A 25,769-nucleotide genomic window follows, 5' to 3' on the forward strand; every position below is an offset into this window, starting at 1 on the left:
GCGCAAGTAGAAATACTGGTGTGCAAAAGAGCAGAAAAGTAAATAAAAACAATATGGGGATGAGGTAGGTTGGGTGGGCTATTTACAGATGGTCTATGTACAGCTGCAGCGATCGGTAAGCTGCTCAGATAGCTGATGTTTAAAGTTAGTGAGGGAAATATAAGTCTCCAGCTTCAGCGATTTTTGCAATTAGTTCCAGTCATTGGCAGCAGAGAACTGGAAGGAAAGGTGGCCAAAGGAGGTGTTGGCTTTGGGAACGACCAGTGAGATATACAGTGAGGGAACAAAAGTATTTGATCCCCTGCTGATTTTGTACGTTTGCCCACTGACAAAGAAATGATCAGTCTATAATTTTAATGGTAGGTTATTTTGAACAGTGAGAGAAAGAATAACAACAAACAAATCCAGAAAAACGCATGTCAAAAATGTTATAAATTGATTTGCATTTTAATGAGGGAAATAGGTATTTGACCCCTCTACAAAAAATGACTTAGTACTTGGTGGCAAAACCCTTGTTGGCAATCACAGAGGTCAGACGTTTCTTGTAGTTGGCCACCAGGTTTGCACACATCTCAGGAGGGATTTTGTCCAACTACTCTTTGTAGATCTTCTCCAAGTAATTAAGGTTTCGAGGCTGACGTTTGGCAACTCGTACCTTCAGCTCCCTCCACAGATTTTCTATGGGTTTAAGGTCTGGAGACTGGCTAGACCACTCCAGGACCTTAATGTGCTTCTTCCTGAGCCACTCCTTTGTTGCGTTGGCCGTGTGTTTTGGGTCATTGTCATGCTGGAATACCTATCCACGACCCATTTTCAATGCCCTGGCTGAGGAAAGGAGGTCCTCACCCAAGATTTGACAGTACATGGCCCCGTCCATCGTCCCTTTGATGCAGTGAAGTTGTCCTGTCCCCTTAGCAGAAAAACACCCCCAAAGCATAATGTTTCCACCTCCATGTTTGACAGTGGGGATGGTATTCTTGGGGTCATAGGCAGCATTCCTTCTCCTCCAAACACGGCGAGTTGAGTTGATGCCGAAGAGCTCCATTTTGGTATCATCTGACCACAACACTTTCACCCAGTTGTCCTCTGAATCATTCAGATGTTCATTGGCAAACTTCAGACGGGCATGTATATGTGCTTTCTAGAGCAGGGGGACCTTGCCGACGCTGCAGGATTTCAGTCCTTCACGGCGTAGTGTGTTACCAATTGTTTTCTTGGTGACTATGGTCCCAGATGCCTTGAGATCATTGACAAGATCCTCCCGTGTAGTTCTGGGCTGATTCCTCACCGTTCTCATGATCATTGCAACTCCACAAGGTGAGATCTTGTGTGGAGCCCCAGGCCGAGGGAGATTGACAGTTCTTTTGTGCTTCTTCCATTTGCGAATAATCGCACCAACTGTTGTCACCTTCTCACCAAACTGCTTGGTGATGGTCTTGTAGCCCATTCCAGCCTTGTGTAGGGCTACAATCTTGTCGCTGACATCCTTGGAGAGCTCTTTGGTCTTGGCCATTGGTGGAGAGTTTGGAATCTCATTGATTGACTGCTTCAGTGGACAGGTGTCTTTATACAGGTAACAAACTGAGATTAGGAGCATTCCCTTTAAGAGTGTGCTCCTAATCTCAGCTCGTTACCTGTATTAAAGACACCTGCGAGCCAGAAATCTTTCTGATTGAGAGGGGGTCAAATAATTATTTCCCTCATTTTATAACATTTTTGACATGCGTTTCTCTGGATTATTTATTTATTTATTATTTATTATTTATTATCACTGTTCAAATAAACCTACCATTAAAATTATAGACTGATCATTTCTTTGTCAGTGGGCAAACGTACAAAATCAGCAGGGGATTACATACTTTCCCCTCTCACTGTACCTGCTGGAGCGCGTGCTACGGGTGGGTGTTGTTATCATGACCAGTGAGCTGAGATGAGGAGGAGCTTTACCTAGCATATACTTATAGATGACCTGGAGCCAGTGGGTCTGGCGACGAATATGTAGCGAGGGCCAGACGACTAGAGCATACAGGTCGCAGTGGTGGGTGGTATAAGGGGCTTTGGTGACAAAACGGATGGCACTGTGATAGACTGCATCCAGTTTGCTGAGTAGAGTATTGGAAGCTATTTTGTAAATGACATCGCCGAAGTCGAGGATCGGTAGGATAGTCAGTTTTACGAGGGTATGTTTGTCTGCGTGAGTGAAGGAGGCTTTGTTGCAAAATAGGAAGCAGATTATAGATTTACTTTTGGATTGGAGACGTTTATTATGAGGAAAGAGAATTTACAGTCTAGCCAGACACCTAGGTATTTGTCCACACATTCTAAGTCAGAGTAGTGATGCTAGTCGGGCGGGTGGGTGTGGGCAGCGAACGGTTGAAAAGCATGCATTTGGTTTTAATAGTATTTAAAAGCATTTGAAGGCCACGGGAGGAGTGTTGTATGGCATTGAAGCTCGTTTGGAAGTTAGTTAACACCAGATGTATACAGAATGGTGTCGTCTGCGTAGAGGTGGATCAGGGAATCACCCGCAGCAAGAGCGACATCGTTGTTATAATATATGATATACTTCTCGGTGTGAACGGTTTTTAATGATGTGCATGTGTGTGCGTATGTTTGCGTGTGTCTTTGTCTAACATCAGCTGTCATGGGGAGTGGAGACAGCGACTAGCGGTGTGTTAGTGCGCATCACTGCAGGCACAATGTGCTGTTGTGATTAAGGATTCACGTCCTGTGTGTGTGTGTGTGTATCTATGCATAATGTGTGTGTGTATGAGCATATGTGTGTATGAATGAACTTGTCTTGCCTGAATCCCTATGGAAGAGCGTGGTGTTTTGAGGTATTCCTCAGCCTTGGACACGAGCACCGCCTTGTCACACGTCTGCACGGAGCTGTGGCTGCCCATGGAGGCGTGCCGCTTGCCCGCCGCCGTCTCCATGGCCAACGTCACCGCCTTGGCACTATCCAGGCTGTCGGTGGAGTTGTAGAGGTTTCGACCCGAGCCGCCCAGACCGTCCGGCGCCCACAGGATACTCCCCCGCGGGTGCCTTCCCTCGTGGTAGGCATCCTGGGTGGAATCTGTGCTGCTCTGGGCCGTCACCGAGATGAGGGGCTTGGAGGTGGCGCGAGGTGGCACCGGCGGTGGCGTCTTTGCCTTATAGCTAGGCGTGTGCGTCACCGCTGGAGAGCAAGCAGGGAGAGGAGGGAGAGGAAGAGGAGTTATTGTAAAGCAGAGGTTCTGAAGTGGAGAGAATGGAGGACGATAATATAATAGTGAAAGATGGGGCGAGAGTTCTCACAGCAAGGCGGCCCAGTGCACCAGAGTACGTATGCTACTACAGTGAGTGATGAAAGCGAATGGCGGAGTGATGAGGGGATTATGTTAAATGCATCACAAGGACACTGGGGACACAGAACAGAAGAAAGGGGAAACTCTGAGAGGATTTAAAAAATATATATTTTTATTTTTACTGCCACAGAGATGAACACTCGACACTGATGCGTCTTTCTGGTTAATAAGCCCAGTGTTTACAGGCTATAGCTCCTTCTGTGCAGTGGAGGATTATGTGTAGCAACCCTTCTTTCAAGTGCAAATGAGAATGTGATCTTAATCCAGATGGACTTCATAGCAGAAAAGGGCTAGCAGCAAGGAGCTACAGTATGCCTACTTCAGAGATGGTATAGTATAGCAATGGTAGCAATGGTAGAGTACCATTGCTTCAATGATATTAAATTATGCAGTTGCTTGATATGAACTTCTAATTCTGATAGCCTCACATAATTGTTTTAAAAAAACATAGTTATATGTAACAAGCTATGTTAGACAAAAGGTGAGAAGGTGTTTCTACCAGATTCCTTATGAATTATAACCAGGCTAATTTAGTCTTGAAGAAATATATTAAAAGCCCAATGAAGTAAAACAAAACAAATTCCTGTGTTTTATATATATTTCCACACAATGAGGTTGGAATAATACTATGAAGTTGTGAAAATGATGATTAATACTCATTTTAGTGTAAGACCTGTTTGAACAGCCTGCCTGACATTTCTGCCTGTTTTGGTGGGAGGGAGTTTTGGCCTTCCATGGTGACACCACCATGCGTTAAATTAGTTAATAGACCAATAGGAAAGAGAGTTCCAAACCTCTCTGTTAATAACAGCACATTTTTCAGCACATCCAGAATACAGTACTACAAATAATGACAGTTAACAGGATAAAAGGAACAGCTCATGGGAGTTCTTGTACTGTATCTGAGTCCCAGATACGGCATGCATCATTAAACACACTAGTTACAAAAAGACTGCAGCATGCTGATGGCCCTGTGGACTGTGACATTGACATGCAGAATTTGGAAACCACTATTTTATTAAACTGTTGGATGAGTCATTGAGGGAGAAAAAAAAAAGGCTGTGATTCATTGACGTGTCAAAAATAGACTTCATCACAAATAGGTTGTGTAACTGGGGAACTGAATAGTCCTCAGGTATATTTATTCAGGCATTCAGTTGTTCATATGTTCATCCACCCACTGAAACATTCACCTATTCAGAAAAATATTGAAAAAACCTCCCTAGTCCTTTTAAGGTCACACATATGCACACACACACACACACACACACACACACACACACACACACACACACACACACACACACACACACACACACACACACACACACACACACACACACACACACACACACACACACACACACACACACACACACACACACACACACACACACACACACACACACACACACTGCCGGCAGCTGATTGACACATCTTTGACATAATTATACTACTCGTATAAAATCAGGGATAACTTGAACTTAATCCATTTACAATTTTAACAAGCACATCATTTGATGGATCTAATTAGTCATTAGATGTGGTACAACTCTGCATATACTCTCACTTTAGATGGATTTATTCCATCTTGAAAGGGTTGTATTTTTTGTTGTCGTCGGTGGATACCAAATTGAGTAGGATGGGTGACGCAGTCATAGACAGCGTTCAACTTTACATTTCTATCCCTGAGCTTTAATGGTGTGCAGCTTCAAAGCCACTCAAGAAGTGTGAAACTCAAGACTTTTTAATAAACAGCCTCCTATTCAAACTGAGTGGATTTGAATACTCTGTAGGCAACAGCCTCTTTTGAAAAAGCACAACAATTGTATCCAGCAAGAGACGCCATATTGCCTCCCTACAGAAAGCAGACAGACAAACCCTGTGTGCCTGGGGACCTTGCACTGCAGCTTGACAGGCAGGAGCTGTGCGAGTCTCTCTCTATATTCGGGTGGTGTGTTATAGCCAACAGCCGGTGGGAAAGGCTGTAGATGGAGTTGCTGGGGTCAGTCAAAGTATCTGGGTTAGAGAGCTCCTTGAAAGGAGAAGACATGTCTGTCATAGGCCTCTCCTTACACTGCACTCTAAGAAGGTAAGGAGCCTTGAAGAACCTTTTGGGGTTCAAAAGATTGCCACTGTTGGTTCAAAAAGGTTCCTTGAGGAACCCCTCTAAAAAGGTTCATCGAGGAACCCCTGGGTAAAGGTTCAAACTGGAACCTTTTTGGTGATGGGAAGGGCCTCTCAGAAGTTTGGAGGGGTTGCTTATTGGCGTGGCGTGAAGATTTATTTGGTCACCCGTGAGATGCTCTACAGATGGTCATACTATCAACAAACTATCTGTTGAATGAGGGTTAGGGTTAAGTTTTGTGCTAGGATAAGGTTTAAGGTTAGGGTTAGAGCTAGGGTTAGTAGATAGATAAATGTCACTGATGGTCTGTAGAGCAGACTATCTACAGATTTAACATAAATTCAAAGTGTTCCACACGCACCAGCAAAAAAGGTCCCTCCCGGAACTCTCAATTAACCAAAGGCGTCAATATGAACCTATTGACTGCAATGGTTCCTTGAGAAACTCCAGGGTTCCTCGGGTCACCCTTAATTCAAAGACTGACGGTTTCGCAATGTTGGTAAAGGTGATGAGGACTTCTTTTTTACCTGGAGGTGGATTGGCTCGGTCCACACTGCAGGAAGAAGGGAGGCGAAACTGGATACCTGAAAATAGTAGGCAACACAAGTTAGTAAGGGAAATGGAGGGACAGGAGAGACTCCTCCACATATAGTTCATCTGACTATAACAGTACCTACCATGCCTCAGGCCAACACTGGTATCAGGATCACAGTCAAGCGAGAGTCGCAGACACATTTCACATGATACACACATACATTTCTTCTAATTGATCGTGATATTTGGTCAATCAACGACAAACAAAGAGGTGGACATTACAGTGCTGGGATGGTCCACCGTTTTCAACGTTTGCTGTGTTCGCATCCACAGCAAGAACATTCACACAGCAGTGTCAGAGATGGTTTTTAGTTATGACTGGTGGAACCACAGGTATTAGACTGTGCTGAACAGTCATGATTACACAGCGGAGAGAGAGAACATGCGGTATCATCTAATAATCTTGTAGTACATAGAAACTATGCCCTGATGCGCACCACATAGACAAATAGGCAAACATGAGAAAGTAAACACAAGAGATGAGGCAGGCTAATTAACATAATCAGGGGCGGCAGGTGGCCAAGTGGTTTGAGCATTGGGCCAGTCGCTGAAAGGTTGCTGGATCGAATCCCTGAGCTGACAAGGTAAAAAAAAATATGTCGTTCTGCCCCTGAACAAGGCAGCTAACCCACTGTTCCCTGGTAGGCTGTCATTGTAAATAAGAATGGGTTCTTAACTGACTTGCCTGGTTAAATAAAGGTAAACAAACAAGAAAAAAAATGAAATAAATCATATCAGATACAAATAAATACACGAGTAAATATACAAATAAACTCAGAGGTAGATTACAGGTAATGAGGCATCTACAAAAAGTTAAATGAGAAGGAGCAAATAAAATATAAAAAAAGAAGAGAGGGACTAAATAGATGTGTACAAAAACAACAACTTATAATGCCGATTACAAATGGGGTGGACTAAACAACAGAAGAATATGTTAGAGGGAGGAAAAATAAAGAGAAAGAAGACCGACATATAAATCAAACATTCAATTAACTTGTCCACCAGGCAAACACCACATTAACATGAAATTGAATTGGAACGAGATCTGTCAAGAAGTTGCAGTTGTGTTTCGATCTAGAGGGGGCCATGAGGATCAGACAGCAAGGCGATAGAGCAAATTAGACAAAGCGGGCCTGCGAGGACAGAGACCGAGTAGCTCATTTACACCACAGAAAGGTACCCTGGAAGTCGCAACAAAGGATCTCATTTCTCTATCTGTCTATTAATCTATCCGTCGGTCGGTCAGTCAGTCTCATACTCCCAGGGGCAGCTACCACAACATGGTCAACACATGCTGTGATGCCTACTGAACAGTGCCTCATTAACTTAGCTGAAAGGTTTACATTTTGGGGGAAAAAGGTCATGAAACATTTACAGTAAATCTACCATTTTCTTGTGGGGGGAAATTGTGTTTTTCATTTCCCATGACCGTTGATTCCTTATTACATAACATCAAGTGGCAAGGATAAAATGTTGATCGATTTCAATTTCTATGTGTAATTACAGTAGCGAGTTTTAACTACACCGTTGCAATTAATTAGAGATTTAATTAAGTCATTGTCTACAGGCGTGTCTATAGTTAGTGTACCAGTGCAAAGTGAAATGACACTAGTAAATAGTTACAGATTAGCTACATGGTATAAAGGCAACTTAATGAAAAGTATACGAACAATATCTTGTATTTGTTCTGTCTAGCATATTCTGATTGGTCAGTCTGCCTTTGACTCCTTTTCTCTGTCCAGAGGAACTCTCAGACCTTTTTGTTAGTTTCCTGGTGGTCCATTCACCTCCCTCCATTCGAGCCATTGGCAGACCCCTGCCATAGCCGTGGAACTATGACTGGCGGTAAGGCTGGAGGGAAGGTTATCTTTCTAAGGTCAGGATGGTTCTGATGTAATGTTATGGGATGACTGACAAGCAACATGAGCATGGGGGGCAGCAGCTCGAGCACGAGCAGTGGGCTATGGGTATTCATCATGCTGAATGAATGGGACCAATTCAGATGAGAGAAATGGTGAATAATAAAACACTGCACAGACCTACATACACAATACAATACATGTTATTTGTTCCTAACCTTCACAAAATAAAAAGGCCAAAAGAGCAGGAAAGTATTGCTTTTCTTATAAAAAGTGTCAAATGAATACTACAGAAATTCAACTAATGGTACACTGAGAAAAAAAAGATCCTATCTAGAACCTAAAGGTTCACCATAGGAGAACATAGAATCCTTTCCACATAGGGTTCTACATGGAACCCAAAAGAGCTACCTGGAACCAAAAAAAGGTTTTCTTATGGGGACAGCTGAAAAACCCATTTTGGAACCCTTTTTTCTAAGAGTGTATATTAGACTGTATGCTAATTGTACTGTGCTTTGCCAAAGTGAATGGAGTGGATTAATGAATGGACGGAGGGAAAGATGGATAGATGGTTGGATAGAGGACACACTCGATAGAGGACAGGTTCGAGGATGACAACAGTCCGTTATGGTCCAGCTGACTCCACTACTGTCGGTTTTCTGAGCCAAAGATCTGGTGATTTGGGTCCTCTTTCAGTTGAATGAAGAAAAACAACCATGTTTTCCATAGTCACATACATATATACATACAGTGGTGATGCCCCCATGGATGCAAAGTGGACTAACCATTCATATGTGGTAAATAACTACAAACCTTTACAAATCAATGGCCTGGATAAGTGTTTCAACAATGTACAACGTACTTGAGAAAACCTCCCTAATCTTTGCTTCTGCACTGTAGTACTGCGCTGTGGATACTCTTCAGATGATCCACTTCTCTGTGTCACTTGTAGATTCATATCTTCTGTTCTATCGAGTTCTAGGTAGCAGTCAGTAGCAGTGTAAAGTTAATGCAAACTCAGAAACAATGTTTAAGAACAGTATGAAGATGCAGGCAAAAGTGATAATTTGCTTTGCATCACCAACAAAGCTTCAGGTTTACAACAATGTTCACACAGTAGCTAGTTCGCTTTGCAGACGTTATAAAGTGTTGAAATGAAAACACGTTTTCCAATCTGTAATGAATGTACACCAAGGTTATTAATAGTTTTGTTTCTATATTAGTTTTTATTTCTATGATTTTTTTTATTCAGTTACGTTTGAGTTCGTTTTCCAACTTGATTTATTTGTTTTTATTCAGTTTTAGTTTGATATATATGATTTAGTTTCAGTTTTAGTGTTAGGAAGCTAATGCATGGGAGTCTAGTAGCCATGTATGTGTTGTAGGTTTTTCCACATTTTGTAAGCCTTATTCTAAAATAATAATACATTTAAAAAATATTCATCAATTTACACACACTACCCCTTAACGACAAAGCAAAAACAGTGTTTTTGAAATGTTTGCACATGTATTAAATATAAACACTGAAATACCACATTTAGATATATTCAGACCCTTTAATCAGTACTTTGTTGAAGCACCGCTGGCAGAGATTACAGCCTCGAGTCTTCTTGGGTATGACGCTACAAGCTTGGCACCCTGTATTTGGGGAGTTTCTCCCATTCATCTCTGCAGATCCTCTCAAGCTCTGTCAAGTTGGGTGGGGAGTGTCACTACACAGCTATTTTCAGGTCTCTCCAGAGATGTTCGATCGGGTTCAAGTCTAGGCTCTGGCTGGGCCACTCAAGGACATTCAGCGTGAGGTCCTATGAGCAGGTTTTGAGAGCAGATTATCATCAAGGATTTCTCTGTACTTTGCTCTGTTCATATTTCCCTTGATCCTGACTAGTCTCCCAGTCACTGCCACTGAAAAACATCCACACCGCATGATTATGCCACCTCCATGCTTCACCGTAGGGATAGTGCCAGGTTTCCTCCAGACGTGACACTTTGCATTAATTTCATCAGACCAGAGAATCTTGTTTCTCATGGTCTGAGACTTCTTTAGGTGCCTTTCGGCAAACTGCAAGCGGGCTGTCATGTGCCTGTTACTGAGGATTGGCTTACGTCTGGCCACTCTACCATAAAGGCCTGATTGGAGGAGTGCTGCACAGATGGTTGTCCTTCTGGAAGGTTCTCCCATCTCCACAGAGGAACTCTGGAGCTCTGTCAGAGTGACCATCGGGTTCTTGGTCACCTCCCTGCACAAGGCCTTTCTCCCCTGATTGCCCAGTTTGGCCGGGCGGCCAGCTTTAGGAAGAGTCTTAGTGGCTTCCATTTAAGAATAATGGAGGCCACTGTGTTCTTGGGGACCTTCAATACTGCAGACATTTTTTGGTACCCTTCCCCAGATCTGCGCCTCGACACAATCCTGTCTCAGAGCTCTACGGACAATTCCCTTGACCTCATGGTTTGGTTTTTGCTCTGACGTGCACTGTCAACTGTGTGACCTTATATAGACAGGTGTGTGCCTTTCCAAATCATGTCCAATCAATAGAATTTACCACAGGTGGACTTACGATCATGTTGTAAACATCTAAGTATGGTCAATGGAAACAGGATGCACCTGAGCTCAAGTTTGAGTCTCATAGCAAAGGGTCTAAATACATATGTCAATAAGGTAAACCTGTTTTTGCTTTTTCATTACGAGGTATTGTGTGTAAATTGATGAGAAAAAAACATTTATTTCATCCGTTTTAGAATAAGGCTGTAGTGTAACAAAATGTGGAAAAAGTCAAGAGGTCTGAAAACTTTCCGAATGCACTGTATGCCAGTTAGGCTCTATACCCATTGTAAAGAATATTCATGTGATTCATTCTAAGAAGTTATTTGGCCACTTTAGTTGTGATTACAACCCTTATCCAAACATATAGGCCTATGGGCTAGGCTACATGAGGTGTGTGACTATGATTTGAAAAAAATGGGCATCATTCAGAAGGGATAATATAACATTCACAAGTGATAGGATAATATTGTCACCCATCAGACTGTTGTTGATTTCATCTTGTCTTTACGTACACTAAGTAATATACAGTGCCTTGCGAAAGTATTCGGCCCCCTTGAACTTTGCGACCTTTTGCCACATTTCAGGCTTCAAACATAAAGATATAAAACTGTATTCTTTTGTGAAGAATCAACAACAAGTGGGACACAATCATGAAGTGGAACGACATTTATTGGATATTTCAAAAAATTTTAACAAATCAAAAACTGAAAAATTGGGCGTGCAAAATTATTCAGCCCCTTTACTTTCAGTGCAGCAAACTCTCTCCAGAAGTTCAGTGAGGATCTCTGAATGATCCAATGTTGACCTAAATGACTAATGATGATAAATACAATCCACCTGTGTGTAATCAAGTCTCCGTATAAATGCACCTGCACTGTGATAGTCTCAGAGGTCCGTTAAAAGCGCAGAGAGCATCATGAAGAACAAGGAACACACCAGGCAGGTCCGAGATACTGTTGTGAAGAAGTTTAAAGCCGGATTTGGATACAAAAAGATTTCCCAAGCTTTAAACATCCCAAGGAGCACTGTGCAAGCGATAATATTGAAATGGAATGAGTATCAGACCACTGCAAATCTACCAAGACCTGGCCGTCCCTCTAAACTTTCAGCTCATACAAGGAGAAGACTGATCAGAGATGCAGCCAAGAGGCCCATGATCACTCTGGATGAACTGCAGAGATCTACAGCTGAGGTGGGAGACTCTGTCCATAGGACAACAATCAGTCGTATATTGCACAAATCTGGCCTTTATGGAAGAGTGGCAAGAAGAAAGCCATTTCTTAAAGATATCCATAAAAAGTGTTGTTTAAAGTTTGCCACAAGCCACCTGGGAGACACACCAAACATGTGGAAGAAGGTGCTCTGGTCAGATGAAACCAAAATTGAACTTTTTGGCAACAATGCAAAACGTTATGTTTGGCGTAAAGCAACACAGCTCATCACCCTGAACACACCATCCCCACTGTCAAACATGGTGGTGGCAGCATCATGGTTTGGGCCTGCTTTTCTTCAGCAGGGACAGGGAAGATGGTAAAAATTGATGGGAAGATGGATGGAGCCAAATACAGGACCATTCTGGAAGAAAACCTGATGGAGTCTGCAAACGACCTGAGACTGGGACGGATATTTTTCTTCCAGCAAGACAATGATCCAAAACATAAAGCAAAATCTACAATGGAATGGTTCATAAATAAACATATCCAGGTGTTAGAATGGCCAAGTCAAAGTCCAGACCTGAATCCAATCTGTGGAAAGAACTGAAAACTGCTGTTCACAAATGCTCTTCATCCAACCTCACTGAGCTCGAGCTGTTTTGCAAGGAGGAATGGGAAAAAATGTCAGTCTCTCGATGTGCAAAACTGATAGAGACATACCCCAAGCGACTTACAGCTGTAATCGCAGCAAAAGGTGACGCTACAAAGTATTAACGTAAGGGGGCTGAATAATTTTGCACGCCCAATTTTTCAGTTTATGATTTGTTCAAAAAGTTTGAAATATCCAATAAATGTCGTTCCACTTCATGATTGTGTCCCACTTGTTGTTGATTCTTCACAAAAAAATACAGTTTTATATCTTTATGTTTGAAGCCTGAAATGTGGCAAAAGGTTGCAAAGTTCAAGGGGGCCGAAAACTTTCGCAAGGCACTATGTGTGAAATTGGTTTTGATTTATTATGGACTATTATCATGCACCTGTCTCAAAACAGGGGCAGGGGGAAAAAATACATGTCATCTATGCACTTGGAATTTGACTGCTTTCACGACTCATTTACATTACATTTACATTTAAGTCATTTAGCAGACGCTCTTATCCAGAGCGACTTACAAATTGGTGCATTCACCTTATGACATCCAGTAGAACAGTCACTTTACAATAGTGCATCTAAATCTTAAAGTGTGGGGGGTGAGAAGGATTACTTATCCTATCCTAGGTATTCCTTAAAGAGGTGGGGTTTCAGGTGTCTCCGGAAGGTGGTGATTGACTCCGCTGTCCTGGCGTCGTGAGGGAGTTTGTTCCACCATTGGGGGCCAGAGCAGCGAACAGTTTTGACTGGGCTGAGCGGGAACTGTACTTCCTCAGTGGTAGGGAGGCGAGCAGGCCAGAGGTGGATGAACGCAGTGCCCTTGTTTGGGTGTAGGGCCTGATCAGAGCCTGGAGGTACTGAGGTGCCGTTCCCCTCACAGCTCCGTAGGCAAGCACCATGGTCTTGTAGCGGATGCGAGCTTCAACTGGAAACCAGTGGAGAGAGCGGAGGAGCGGGGTGACGTGAGAGAACTTGGGAAGGTTGAACACCAGACGGGCTGCGGCGTTCTGGATGAGTTGTAGGGGTTTAATGGCACAGGCAGGGAGCCCAGCCAACAGCGAGTTGCAGTAATCCAGACGGGAGATGACAAGTGCCTGGATTAGGACCTGCGCCGCTTCCTGTGTGAGGCAGGGTCGTACTCTGCGGATGTTGTAGAGCATGAACCTACAGGAACGGGCCACCGCCTTGATGTTAGTTGAGAACGACAGGGTGTTGTCCAGGATCACGCCAAGGTTCTTAGCGCTCTGGGAGGAGGACACAATGGAGTTGTCAACCGTGATGGCGAGATCATGGAACGGGCAGTCCTTCCCCGGGAGGAAGAGCAGCTCCGTCTTGCCGAGGTTCAGCTTGAGGTGGTGATCCGTCATCCACACTGATATGTCTGCCAGACATGCAGAGATGCGATTCGCCACCTGGTCATCAGAAGGGGGAAAGGAGAAGATTAATTGTGTGTCATCTGCATAGCAATGATAGGAGAGACCATGTGAGGTTATGACAGAGCCAAGTGACTTGGTGTATAGCGAGAATAGGAGAGGGCCTAGAACAGAGCCCTGGGGGACACCAGTGGTGAGAGCGCGTGGTGAGGAGACAGATTCTCGCCACGCCACCTGGTAGGAGCGACCTGTCAGGTAGGACGCAATCCAAGCGTGGGCCGCGCCGGAGATGCCCAACTCGGAGAGGGTGGAGAGGAGGATCTGATGGTTCACAGTATCGAAGGCAGCCGATAGGTCTAGAAGGATGAGAGCAGAGGAGAGAGAGTTAGCTTTAGCAGTGCGGAGCGCCTCCGTGATACAGAGAAGAGCAGTCTCAGTTGAATGACTAGTCTTGAAACCTGACTGATTTGGATCAAGAAGGTCATTCAGAGAGAGATAGCGGGAGAGCTGGCCAAGGACGGCACGTTCAAGAGTTTTGGAGAGAAAAGAAAGAAGGGATACTGGTCTGTAGTTGTTGACATCGGAGGGATCGAGTGTAGGTTTTTTCAGAAGGGGTGCAACTCTCGCTCTCTTGAAGACGGAAGGGACGTAGCCAGCGGTCAGGGATGAGTTGATGAGCGAGGTGAGGTAAGGGAGAAGGTCTCCGGAAATGGTCTGGAGAAGAGAGGAGGGGATAGGGTCAAGCGGGCAGGTTGTTGGGCGGCCGGCCGTCACAAGACGCGAGATTTCATCTGGAGAGAGAGGGGAGAAAGAGGTCAGAGCACAGGGTAGGGCAGTGTGAGCAGAACCAGCGGTGCCGTTTGACTTAGCAAACGAGGATCGGATGTCGTCGACCTTCTTTTCAAAATGGTTGACAAAGTCATCTGCAGAGAGGGAGGAGGGGGGGGGGGAGGAGGATTCAGGAGGGAGGAGAAGGTGGCAAAGAGCTTCCTAGGGTTAGAGGCAGATGCTTGGAATTTAGAGTGGTAGAAAATGGCTTTAGCAGCAGAGACAGAGGAGGAAAATGTAGAGAGGAGGGAGTGAAAGGATGCCAGGTCCGCAGGGGAGGCGAGTTTTCCTCCATTTCCGCTCTGCTGCCCGGAGCCCTGTTCTGTGAGCTCGCAATGAGTCGTCGAGCCACGGGGCGGGAGGGGAGGACCGAGCCGGCCTGGAGGATAGGGGACATAGAGAGTCAAAGGATGCAGAAAGGGAGGAGAGGAGGGTTGAGGAGGCAGAATCAGGAGATAGGTTGGAGAAGGTTTGAGCAGAGGGAAGAGATGATAGGATGGAAGAGGAGAGAGTAGCAGGGGAGAGAGAGCGAAGGTTGGGACGGCGCGATACCATCCGAGTAGGGGCAGTGTGGGAGGTGTTGGATGAGAGCGAGAGGGAAAAGGATACAAGGTAGTGGTCGGAGACTTGGAGGGAGTTGCAATGAGGTTAGTGGAAGAACAGCATCTAGTAAAGATGAGGTTGAGCGTATTGCCTGCCTTGTGAGTAGGGGGAAGGTGAGAGGGTGAGGTCAAAAGAGGAGAGGAGTGGAAAGAAGGAGGCAGAGAGGAATGAGTCAAAGGTAGACGTGGGGAGGTTAAAGTCGCCCAGCACTGTGAGAGGTGAGCTGTCCTCAGGAAAGGAGCTTATCAAGGTATCAAGCTCATTGATGAACTCTCCGAGGGTACCTGGAGGGCGATAAATGACAAGGATGTTAAGCTTGAAAGGGCTGGTAACTGTGACAGCATGGAATTCAAAGGAGGCGATAGACAGATGGGTAAGGGGAGAAAGAGAGAATGACCACTTGGGAGAGATGAGGATCTCGGTGCCACCACCCCGCTGACCAGAAGCTCTCGGGGTGTGCGAGAACACGTGGGCGGACGAAGAGAGAGCAGTAGGAGTAGCAGTGTTGTCTGTGGTGATCCATGTTTCCGTCAGTGCCAAGAAGTCGAGGGACTGGAGGGAGGCATAGGCTGAGATGAACTCTGCCTTGTTGGCCGCAGATCGGCAGTTCCAGAGGCTACCGGAGACCTGGAACTCCACGTGGGTCGTGCGCGCTGGGACCACCAGATTAGGGTGGCCGCGGCCACGCGGTGTGGAGCGTTTGTATGGTCTGTGCAGAGAGGAGAGAACAGAGATAGACAGACACATAGTTGACAGGCTACAGAAGAGGCTACGCTAATGCAAAGGAGATTGGAATGACAAGTGGACTACACGTCTCGAATGTTCAGAAAGTTAAGCTTACGTAGCAAGAATCTTATTGACTAAAATGATTAAAATGATACAGTACTGCGGAAGTAGGCTAGCTGGCAGTGGCTGCGTTGTTGACACTACACTAATCAAGTCGTTCCGTTGAGTGTAATAGTTTCTGCAGTGCTGCTATTCGGGGCTAGCTGACTCGTGACCGCTGGTGTGGCGGTGATACAGTCACCATAACAGCCCTAGTTCCAAACAGTCCCACACTGTTAACAGGCTCTATGCGCCAGAAATTTGTGTTTGGGGACGAGGTTATAGATGCGATAATGGGACAGTTACAATGTTGCAGTCTCTATTGCCTGGTTAAATAAAGGTTAAAAAAATATATATATATATGTATATATACATACATACATACATATATACACACATATCTCATTGGCTGGAACATTGTTACATTGTGCGAGGTAACCTGTTTGTCTAGACTAGATACTGTAGCTAGTGACAGTGATGCATGAGTTAGGCCTGTTTGAAACATCACAATATCCTGGAAGCTTGAAAATACTAAAAAAAGCTTCAAAACCTCATTAGATGTTTGCCCAATGTTAAGGGAAACACTAACACTGAACATAATTTATGATGCTCTTTATTTTATTTGGTTTTGGAAACAAAGACAATAGTTTAATTATAGTTTTCATTTTTCAAACGGGTTTCTAAATGATTTATTTATTATGATTATTTTTTTAGTTTTAGTTTCAGTTTTAGATGACTATAATGACCTTGGTGTACACCTAAAAAAATACCAGGAATGGTGTAGGCATACTTGTAAGGGATATGTAGTACTGTGTTTAATCCTATCTGGTGGCAACAAAGATTTGTCACTTGTTTTCCTTGCTGCGGATCAGCATCTCATGAGGATTTGATTACTTGCTTTTCATAAAATGGCCTTGCGATAGACTAGCACCCTGTCCGGGCAGTGTACTTGTACATAAGCTGCCTCGTGCTAAAGAAACAGGATATAGGCTCTTGCGCCTACGAGTCCTTCCGGCTCTCAAGGCTACTTACTTACGAAGACAATTTTCATTCAATAAAATAAAAACATTTAGGCAAACTGAAATAAATATTGATTGAATCAAGAAGAGATTCAGGTAAAACACAAATGCCAATACTATGATGTTAATAAGAAAGCTAACAATGCTAATGTTAATTCTAATGCAAAGTCAAACTCGATTGGTACCAATAGTGGTAGTAGTAGCAGTAATAATAATAATAATAATAAAAGGTACAATAAACAATTAAGGACATGCTTAAATAACAAACAAATGAAAGCAAAATGTGTGGCTATTGTATGAAAACTATAATAAAAAATGTAGGGACCTTTTCTGGGTTACATGCACATCTCAAGTATGTTTTGAATGTGAAAACAATGTGTGTAAGACAACTCAAATGCAATGATAGTTTATGTTTTGTATCTTATAAAAGGTACCATGCAGGCACCATGTAATAGAAAAAATATTTAAGTAAAAGAAAATAGTATTTGTGTCAACACTAACCAACTGTGCTATTTTGTGTGTTTTTCCGCATTGTCCGTAACTTATTTTGTACAAAATGTTGCTGCTTCAGTCTCTTGTAACTGAAAAAAGCTTCAGGATATCAGAAAAGCGATTACCTACCTCGAACTGAACAAAGATTTTTTCTTTAATGAGTCCGACACGAAGGATATACTGTTTCTCTGAGACTAGGCCCCAAATCCCCATCATTCGCGTGAAGAAAAGATGGAGGTACAGGGGGCGGAGATCGGGGAGCCTTGTGAGAATTAGTCGGTGGTGGGTAACCCGCCTCTACCATCCGTTATATTGGTTAACGTGCAATAACTGGAGAATAAAATAGATAAGCTCCGTTCGAGACTATCAAAATTGTAATATCTTATGTTTCACAGAGTCGTGGCTGAACGATGACACGGATAATATACAGTTGACTGGGTTTTCCGTGCATCAGCAGGACAGAACTGCTACTTCCGGTAAGACGAGGGGTGGTGGTGTGTGTCCATTTGTCAATAACAGCTGGTGCACAATGTCTAATATTAAGGAAGTCTTGAGGTACTGCTCGCCTGAGGTACCTCATGATAAGCTGTTGACCACACTATCTACCAATAAAGTTATCAATATTTTTCGTAGCCGCCCGTTTACCACCACAAACCGATGCTGGCACCAAGACCTCAATCAACGAGCTGTATAAGGCCATGAGCAAACAAGACAATTCTCACCCAGAAGCGGGGCTCCTAGTGGCCGGGGACTTTAATGCAGGCAAACTTAAATCTGATTTTACCTAATTTCTACTAGCATGTCACATGTGCAACCAGAGTTTTAAAAAACTCACAGAGAGGCATACAAAGCTCTCCCAAGCCCTCCATTTGGCAAATAATTCATAATTCTATCTTCACACGAATGACAATAATTCTATCCTCCTGATTCCTGCTTACAAGCAAAAACTAAAGCAGGAAGTACCAGTGACTCGCTCAATAGGGAAGTGTTCAGATGACGTGGATTACACACTACAGGACTGTTTTGCTAGCACAGACTGGAATATGTTCCCGCGATTCATCCAATGACATTGAGGAGTATACCACCTCAGTCACCGGCTTCATCAATAAATTGCATCAACGATGTCGTCCCCACAGTGACAGTACATACATATCCCAACCAGAAGCCATGGATTACAGGCAACATCTGCACCGAGCTAAAGGCTCGAGCTGCCGCTTCCAAGAATCGGGACACAAATCCGGATGCTTATTAGAAATCCTGCTATGCCTTAAGACGAACCACCAAACAGACAAAGCGTCAATACAGGACTAAGATTGAATCCTACTATACCGGCTCTGAAGCTCGTCGGATGTGTCAGGGCTTGCAAACTATTATGAACTACAAAGGGAAACCCAGCCTAACAGACTGGCTAAATGCCTTTAATGCTCGCTTCGAGGCAAACAACACAGAAGCATGCATGAGAGCACCAGCTGTTCGGGACGACTGTGGGATCACTCTCTACGGAGCTGATGTGAGCAAGACCCTCTAAGAGTTCGGGACTATTTTTTCAACATTTTGTTAAAAATCGCACAAAATTTCAAAGTCCTGCTACTCATGCCAGGAATATAGTATATGCATATGATTAGTATGTGTGGATAGAAAACACTCCGTTTCTAAAACACTCAGTTTCTAAAACTGGTTAAACCATGTCTGTGACTATAGCAGGACGTGTTTAACATGCGAAACTCCAAGGAAAACTGTTCACCCCCCAAAAAAAGAAAGTTGGCTGTATTGTCTATGGCCTGCGAAAATATATACCTCCCAGTTTACAAGTCCTACAGCTTCCATACGATGTCGCCAGTCTTGGCAATTTCCTTGAAGTTGTTCCTTGGTCAAACGAAGAAGAGACACTTGATTTCATCCGGTCCACGACAGGATGTTTTGGAAGAGAGAATTATCTACCATCATTTCAAGACGTGGAGCTATTGAATACACATCGCCCCGCGATCAATTTGATCGATTATTAACGTTTACTTATACCTAAAGTTGGATAACAAAAGTAGTTTGAAGTGTTTTGTCAAAGTTTATAGGCAACTTTGTTAATAAAAAAAAATGACGTTGCGTTATGTAAAGAAGTTTTTTTCCTGGATCAGACGGGCTTCGAAATGGACATTTTGGTTATACATGGACGGATTTAATCGGGAAAAAGACCCAATTGTGATGTTTATGGGACATATAGCAGTGCCAACAAAGAAGCTCATCAAAGGTAATGAATGTTTTATATTTTATTTCTTTCTCTTGTGTAGCGCCGGCTATGCTAATTATTTTGTTTACGTCCCCTTCCGGTATTTCGGGGTGTTGCATGCTATCAGATAATAGCTTCTCATGCTTTCGCCGAAAAGCATTTTAAAAATCTGACTTGTTGGGTAGATTCACAACGTGTGTAGCTTTAATTCAGTACCTTGCATGTGTGTTTTAATGAAAGTTTGAGTTTTAGCGAGTACTATTAGCATTTGGCGTTGCGCATTTCCATTTCCTGTTGGCTCGGTGTGACGCAGACGTCTCACTTATCCCTAAGAGGGATAAGGTCAACAGGTCAACATTCACAAGGCCAGGGGTCAGAAGGATTACCAGGACGTGTACTCAGAGCATGCGCGGACCAACTAGCAAGTGTCTTCACTGACATTTTAAACCTCTCCCTGACCGAGTCTGTAAAACGTACATGTTTCAAGCAGACCACCATAGTCCCATGTGCCGAAGAAAGCGAAAATAACCTGCCTAAATGACTACCACCCCGTAGCACTCACGCCGGTAGCCATGAAGTGCTTTGAAAGGCTGATCATGGCTCACATCAACACCATCATCCGGGAAAACCTAGACCCACTCCAATTCGCATACCGCCACAACAGATCCACAGATGACACAATCTCAATCGCACTCCACACTGCCCTTTCTCACCTGGACAAAAGGAACACCTACGTGAGACTGCTGTTCATTGACTACAGCTCAACATGAGCAAGACAAAGGAGATGATCATGGACTACACGAAAAGGAGGGCCGAACATGCCCCCATTCACATCTAAGGGGCTGTAGTGGAGCGGGTCGAGAGTTAAGTTCCTTGGTGTCCACATCACCAACAAACTATCATGGTCCAAACACACCAAGAAATTTGTGAAGAGGGCACGACAACACCTTTCCCCCCTCAGGAGACTGAAAAGATTTGGCATGGTTGCCCAGATCCTCAAAAAGTTCTACAGCTGCACCACGGTCTTGACCGGTTGCATCACCGCCTGGTATGCAACTGCTCAACATCCGACCGTAAGGCACTACAGAGGGTAGTGAGTACAGCCCAGTACATCACTGGGACCAAGCTTCCTGCCATCCATGACCCATATACTAGGCGATTTAATAGGAAGGCCCAAAACCCCCAAAAATAGTCAAAGACTTCAGTCACCTAAGTCATAGACTGTTCTCTCTGTTATCGCACGGCAAGCGGTACCGGAGCACCAAGTCTTGGTCCAAAAGGCTGCTTAACAGCTTCTACCCCCAAGCCATAAAACTGCTAAACAATGAATCAAATGGCCACCTGGACTATTTACATTGACACCCTCCCCCCCTTTGTTTTTACACTGCTGCTACCCGTTGTTTATTATCTATGCATAGTCACTTTACCCCTACGTACATGTACAAATTACCTAGACTAACCTGTACCCTCGCACATTGACTCGGTACCGGTACCCCCTGTATATATCGTCGTTAATGTTATTTAATTTTGTCTTTTTTATTTTATATTTTACTGTCGTTTATAAATATTTAGTAAATATTTCCTTAACTCCATTTCTTGAACTGCATTGTTGGTTAATGGCTTGTAAGTAAGCACTTCACGGTAAGGTTTGACAAATACACTTTGACTTGATTTGATTAGTAGTGACATTAGTAAATTAATTTGTAACTTTGGAAAAGCAGAAAAATAAAATATTGTTTACTTTTAAATTGAAACGTAATCAAATTTGTGAAAAGCAATATGATGACATTACTGACAAAGAGTTGGAGAGTAATGATTTTTACATTAAAAGGTGGGACAAAAATGGTGTAAACGAATATATTAACATAGAAAAAAAGTATAAGAAAATGGTGCCCTACCAGACCTACCGTACGCTCTACGCCCCCCAGCTAAGCTACGGGTTCCTATAATAAAAAAAAAAGGTGATAGCTTAGTACAAAAATATAACATAGAGAGAGGATCAAAGAAATAGATACTTTGCCTGGCCCATGCTGTGTGTGGATTATGGTAACTGTTGTGTGACGTTTCCTGGATCATTGACATTTTATGAGATGTGCTTTATGAATTCATCGTATACTTAGTTGGATCTTTACACAAAGAAATTAACTTTAACATTTGCAATGACTTTTGACTCTTTCTTCAGTAAAAACAAATGAGATATTTTGATTGCCCATTGTAAAGCTATGATCCCCATAGAAATTGTGAATATACTACACAACCATTTAAAACATCTTCAAGATCATCAAAAATCGTGTCATCATTTTTTTAGATTGATTTATGAAAAAATACCAAAGGCAAATATAACAGAAAATTCACAATTAAAGATCAGAATTAGAAAAAAAAGACAAATAAATAATATACAGTGCATTCGGAAAGTATTCAGACACCTCCACATTTTGTTACATTACAGCCTTATTCGAAAATGTATTCAATTGTTTTTCCCCCTCATCAATCTACGCACAATACCCTATAATGAGAAAGCAAAAATATAGATTTGGTGGTATTACATGGTGTTACATTAAAAAAAATATATATATATATCACATTTACATAAGTATTCAGACCCTTTAGTAAGTATTTTGTTGAAGCACCTTTGGCAGCGATTACAACCTCAAGTCTTCTTGGGTATGACGCTACAGGCTTGGCACACCTGTATTTGGGGAGGTTCTCCCATTCTTCTCTGCAGATCCTCTCAAGCTCTGTCAGGTTGGATGGAGAGTGTCGCTTCACAGCTATTTTCAGATCTCTCCAGAGATGTTAGATCGGGTTCAAGTCCGGGCTCTGGCTGGGCCACTCAAGGACATTCAGAGACTTGTCCTGAAGCCACTCCAGCATTGTATTGGCTATGTGCTTAGGGTCGTTGTCCTGTTGGAAGGTGATCCTCTCTGGAGCAGATCAAGGATCTCTCTGCACTTTGCTCCATTTATCTTTCCCTTGAACTCTCCCAGTCCCTGCTGCTGAAAAAAATTCCCACTGCATGAGGCTGCCAACACCAGGCTTCGTAGGTATGGTGCCAGGTTTCCTCCAGACGTGACACTTTGCATTCAGGCCAAAGAGTTCAATCTTGGTTTCATCAGACCAGAGGATCTTCTCCTCCGATTGCGCCATTTGGCCAGCTCTAAGAAGAGTCTTGGTGGTTCCAAACTTCTTCCATTTAAAAATGGAGGCCACTGTGATATTGGGGACCTTCACTGCTGCAGACATTTTTGGTACCCTTCCCCAGATCTGTGCCTCAAAACAATTCTGTCTTGGAGCTCTACAGACAATTCCTTCGACCTCATGGCTTTGTATTTGATCTGACACAAACTGTCAACTGTGGGACCTTATATAGACAGGTGTGTGCCTTGCCAAATCATGTCCAATCAATTGAATTTACAACATGTGGACTCCAATCAAGTCGTAGAAACATCTCAAGGATGACCAATGGAAACAGAATGCACCTGAGCTCAATTTCAAGTCTCATAGCAAAGGATCTGAATCGATAGGTAAATAAGGTATTTCTGTTTTTTACTTTTAATACGTTTGCAAAAATTTCTAAAAACCTGGTTTCACTTTGCCATTATGGGGTATTGGGTGTAGATTGAAGAGAGAAAAAAAGTATTTCATCTATTTTTAGAATAAGGCTGTAACGTAAGAACATTTGGAAAAAGGGAAGTGGTCTGAATACTTTCTGAATGCACTGTATACTGTAAGTATTATCTCAAATTAAATACAACCAATTATATATAATTATAAAAAACAATATCTTTAATTAGCAGTGGTCAACCCATAGCAAATAGGAATGAAACTTGGACTAGTATATTTATGATACCTCAAACCCGTTCAACATTGAAATAAAACATGATGAACTTGTTGCCTCAGCCTGGTCTCGTAGAAAACATACATCTGGGACACTGAAATTAGTATGATATGTTACGTTTGGTATGGTTACATAAGATAGATTGTTTACTTAAGGCAGAAATTAAAGTATGGTGGTTTAGTCGGGCGTATAAGGCGAACGTCTAGCAACCCAAACTTTACGAGTTCGAATCTCATCATGGAAAATGTAGCAATTTAGCAACTTTTCAACTAGTTACTACTTTTTTTTATTTTTTTTTATCTACTTTTCAACTACTTAGCATGTTAGCTAAACCTTCCCCTAACTCTAACCTTAATCCTTTAACCTAAATGTAAACCTAACATTAAATGTAACTCCTAACCCTAAACCCTAGCCTAGCTAATGTTAGTCAGCTAGCTAGAGTTAACCACCTAACTATAATTTGTACCATATAATACGAATTCTAATTAATGCATACCATAAGAAATGTAACATATCCTACAAAAAGAAGTGTCTCGGATTTAAGCACAGAATAATACGAAATGCTCTGACCAGGTTGGTTACCTGCCAAATGTACGAGGCTGTAATAAAGAATCAAACATTAAGAGGACCTTTGAATGTGCATTTAAAGCTTTTGCTCGTTATATTATACTTAAAGCAATGTGTTTGTTTTCTTTAAAAAAAATCGTAAATACAGGAGAGGAAATCTCTTGATGGGTATAAAATGAATTTGTATTCAAGCAGTGTTACAGTCTATTTGATCATTTTTTAAAATTGAACTACGATCAGATTCCAATCCAAACCCGTGGACTCCAAGATGGGCAGCACAGTATTTGTGTCAGATCTCTGTATAGCAATAAAGACGTCAAAAGAAAACATCTCAGGGGTCCATTAAATAATGATCAACATGAAACTGGAAATACATAGACCAGATTAGACATACAGTATAATTAATATGGTCCCATTACTCAAAAGAGTTAACGGTAAGATTTCATGATACAAACAACATTTGTAAGCCATGCCTCTACCAACATATTTTTACTTTTCTTTTTTGTAATCGACGTACATTTATTTTCCCCAATGTTCTTCTGACCAAATATAAATATTATCCTCAGCATATTGCTACATTTCAAGTTGTTCTGGGGGTAATGTCGTAATTTCTGACTACGTAATGCAATAATTGTGAAGCGTGTTTTACATCTTTCTAGCTAACTGATATGCCTTTATATCAATAGTTGACAATGATAATAAATAAATAAACATTTGTGTGACAAGATCTTAAAGAAGCAACTAAATGAATAGCATTGCCTGAGTTTCATGCAACATATTCTCCACCATTAATGTCTCTGCTCAATCCATTTGTACTTTACAGTGTTAAAAGACTTGTATGAGGGGAACAAACCTAAAGACCTAGTAACAACTACAACAACGGAACATAGCCTGAAACGATACAACGGAAAATGACAAAGGACTTGCATAGAATGAATGAATGTAGTTCTGAGACATCAATAATTCACCTGCCCCATCATAGATTAAGCACCTTTATATAAGTCCATTCTCCCCGGGCTGGGAAGGATGCATTCTCTCCTCTTTGTCATTCCAAGTGAAAAGAGGAAAATGTGAATGTCAGTTTTTCTTAGAATATTCTGTTATATATTTTTTTTATTGAAATAAATTAATATATTTAAATTCAAACGGTTGATTTGTGTGATGCTCTCACATTCTTATTTTTTCCTCTGAAACGGCTGGAAATGTCAGCCAACTGGTACAGTAGCTGTTTAAGTATGGGGGACACATTCAGAGAACATTCAATATCCTTTTTTGTTTTGGAAATCTGGATCTATAACAACAAAAGTGGTATTCCTGTATTGCAAATATATATATATATATATATATATATATATATATATATATATATATATATATATATATATATATATATAGTTACAGTAGAACTCCTTCAGCCAAACTGTCCTATATATGTCCATTTGGTGATATGGTACTGTAACACATGTCGAGAGCAAAAACCAATCCACTGCAAGGCGAAATAACTTGGGCCCATTGGGTTACAGTAACCAGGTGGGGAAATAATGTAACTGCCAGGTCAGAATTTTTGTGCCTGTTTTCTTTTCATCTTTCTTTTTGTGGTACACGTCGTGTCAATGTCTTCTTTCCAAAGTGCCACTTGTTTCTCAAGTAATGTATTTTGGTCCTGCACCCCCAAAAAAAAAAAAAGAAGAGGTCTTTATGTTGAACCATCTCACCCGTAGAAA

General features: G+C 42.4%; 1 protein-coding gene across 1 annotated transcript; it reads right to left on the reverse strand.

Annotated features, from left to right (window-relative positions):
- Positions 1 to 2,635: 2,635 nt before the first annotated feature.
- On the reverse strand, positions 2,636 to 6,218 carry LOC118397714 (disks large-associated protein 2). Its single transcript, XM_052468946.1, has 3 exons — positions 6,003 to 6,218; positions 2,755 to 3,178; positions 2,636 to 2,639 (listed from the first exon to the last, which is right to left on the reverse strand). Exons 1-3 carry the CDS (start codon positions 6,208 to 6,210, stop codon positions 2,636 to 2,638), a joined length of 636 nt encoding a protein of 211 aa, XP_052324906.1. The 5' UTR covers positions 6,211 to 6,218.
- Between the last annotated feature and the right edge of the window lie 19,551 nt (positions 6,219 to 25,769).

The sequence above is a fragment of the Oncorhynchus keta genome, chromosome 19 (assembly GCF_023373465.1).
Source record: "Oncorhynchus keta strain PuntledgeMale-10-30-2019 chromosome 19, Oket_V2, whole genome shotgun sequence".
Lineage (NCBI taxonomy): Eukaryota > Metazoa > Chordata > Actinopteri > Salmoniformes > Salmonidae > Oncorhynchus > Oncorhynchus keta.